A 2,782-nucleotide genomic window follows, 5' to 3' on the forward strand; every position below is an offset into this window, starting at 1 on the left:
CATATCTTAAAATTATTGTAACATCGATGATATTTCTAACTGTTAATTCCTTTTAATTTTGAGACAACGCCCACCAATCTTAAAGGGGCAGGAAATAAATTAGCTAAAAGGAAAACAAGTCAATTAGAAGACACATGCTTCTTTCCTCTCACATCAACTATATCATCAAATACAATGACCTCCCATGAAGGAAAACCTAAAAAATTAGCGAAACAATGAAAACATGCATACATCTCAACTATACAACTGAAAAATCTTTAAGAAGTCTAGTATACTGGACCAAAGTCAAGCCAGTTGGTGAAAGCATTTGGGGAAGGTAGAAAGAAATTGGGAAACACAGGTGAAGTATTCAAAGGCGGCGGCAACGAGGACGGTGACACGTCAAGTCCAAGAACCATATCATCTTCCTTCACTTCTTTGTTCTCCAGGCCTTTATCCAATTCTATGGAATAGTCCCCAACCATTTCACTAACCGAACCGCGTTGAAGGTCATAAGAAGACGACAATGATAATAATGGTGTTGGCTTTCCAGTGAGTTTTTGGACTAAATCCATGAAATCTTGAGGTCTAGTGTGGATAATATCAGGTGATTTTAGATGGATTACAACGGGTTGGTTATCGTTTTGTCGTCTAGGCTGCCGAAGAGGATGGGTGGTTGTGGATGGCTTCTTGATCCTACAAGACTCCTTGTTTACATTAAGAGGAGGAGGCCTTGAACCCTGCAACTCTCTTCTTGGACAGACCCTCTTGATGCTCTTATCATCATCAGATGAAGAAGGCATGGACATGTTTCAAAATGGTTTCTTAAATATTTCTCCTTTCTGTAGTGTGGAATGAGCTTTGGAAAATAATCATGCAAAGTAGTATAAGTTCTTAAATCTAAGCTTCCAAACCTCATGATACATATATAGTTGAGAGAGAGAGAGATGATTAAAAGTCAAAGAATGAATCGTCATCTTTGAATTTAGCTTAATTTTAGCTGTCCATGTCTTTCATCAAGTTTAGTATATTAGTAAAGACCCTTTTTTTGTTTTTTACTTCGAAGTTTCTTTTGAAAAATTATAAAGTGCAACATTGATGGACACGAGTGTGAACCATTGGCTGATATATGAAGATATTCCCGGAAACTGATCTCTAGGAAATATATATTTCTCTTGCCATCTCAAACCTTCAGTGTCCAATATCCTTCGATACCAGTCGTCGCTAGAAACGTCTTCATTATTTTCGTTTTAAATTTTGGGAACTTTTGACCTTTACGTATGTGTTTTTATCATGTACTCTAAGAATTTGTCTAGCTACTCTACTCGCGGTATTATTTGCATGCCACATGGCAAAATATCTAGTCGAATAATTTATCAAACTAAAATTGACTGATTAATTATTGGAGTATGTGCATAGAGTCGTGATAATCTGACTTAGGCACATGACATACTCAATCGACACCATTGATGTGATAGGTTCGAAAATCATAGATCTATTCTCCTCGGGATACAGAAGTACAATTCCTTATAAAAAGGTGCAGTTTTGAATCCCAAGGATAAGAGATCTATGATTTCCGAGTCTAGTCCCGTCCCGTCGGGAGTGTCAATTGAGTATGCCACATGCCTAAGTTAGTTTATCACAACTTGTATGCATAAGATGGCACAAGAAGGACCCAAGGAAGAAATTAAGTTTGAATTTGAAATCCAATTTGTATCTAATTTCTTATTTTTCCTCTTATGTCTGTTTTGGGATTGGCTATGTAGTGCATAATAAAAAGAATAATGATGAATGCATGTGGTTAGGTATGCGGCTGATGTGTCAAGGGCACAAAACCACACATCTTTTTCCTATGTATCCTAAAGAAAATGATCTATGATTCTGTGTCCTTGCCACGTCAATCACATACTTAACCAAGTACCAAGACCACATGCATTCATTAGGACTCTAATAAATAAATTAAATCAATAGATTGTAACAATAACAACCATAACTCACTTGATCCAATAAGAGTAGGCCCCTCACTTAGGGGCCTATTTTTGTTGGACCTTTATGTAGTCTTGTCATTGAACACTCACATTTTTTGGTGGATCTTACACTACTTTTTCTAATATTCACCTCGAGTCATTAAAGCTTTTCAAACTCGACCTGGCCTGGTAGCCCTATGATATTGGTACTTCAAAAGGTTAAACATGTCAAAGTATATAGTTTTGAAGCATTGTAATAACTTGTAATGTGCCATAGTATATTATATAGATCAGATTTGGAGAGATTTACTGGTCAGACCTATTTGTTGCAAGTGTGTTAATGAACAAATCTTATTAGGCTAGCATGATTAACTTAGTAGGATTTCGTTGGGTTCACATAGATTATCAAATTGGCAATCTAACATTATAGCAATCTAGATTTCAAGAAAAACTTATATTTAGAAGAAAAAAATTCAAAAAAACATAATTCTTTTTGAACTTGATCCAAGGTGTTGAAAATGGATGGTTGCCAAATTTCCAAATTTAAAACTAAAATTCAATGAAAATTAATTTCTTTTTTTCAAGTAACACGCTTGATAAAATAAGGTTTCTTTAGAATTGTCAGAATTTTAAGAGATTTTTTTTTTTTTTTGTAATAAAAAGTATAATAGTTAAGTCTATTGGGTAAATCTTTCTTAGAATTAAGAGTTGTGATGAATGCACGCCGTTGGTACGAGGTTGGCGTGGCAAAGGCATAGAACCATAGACCTTTTACTTCTGGATACACAAAAAAATATCTATGCTTATGTGCTCTTACCACATCAACTATGTACCAA

At 35.1% G+C, this 2,782-nt stretch overlaps 1 protein-coding gene across 1 annotated transcript; it reads right to left on the minus strand.

Moving 5' to 3' along the window:
- Positions 1-266: 266 nt before the first annotated feature.
- LOC147400187 (uncharacterized) lies at positions 267-788 on the minus strand. The gene has a single exon (XM_086446593.1). It carries the CDS (start codon positions 786-788, stop codon positions 267-269), a length of 522 nt encoding a protein of 173 aa, XP_086302719.1.
- Positions 789-2,782: the final 1,994 nt, after the last annotated feature.

The sequence above is a fragment of the Akebia trifoliata genome, chromosome 6 (assembly GCF_017979445.1).
Source record: "Akebia trifoliata isolate Shusen 1 chromosome 6, ASM1797944v1, whole genome shotgun sequence".
In the NCBI taxonomy this organism is placed as follows: domain Eukaryota; kingdom Viridiplantae; phylum Streptophyta; class Magnoliopsida; order Ranunculales; family Lardizabalaceae; genus Akebia; species Akebia trifoliata.

Coding starts and splice junctions, on each gene's coding strand:
- LOC147400187 (XM_086446593.1), bottom strand. CDS start 788: ATGTCCATGCCTTCTTCATCTGATGATGATAAGAGCATCAAGAGGGTC.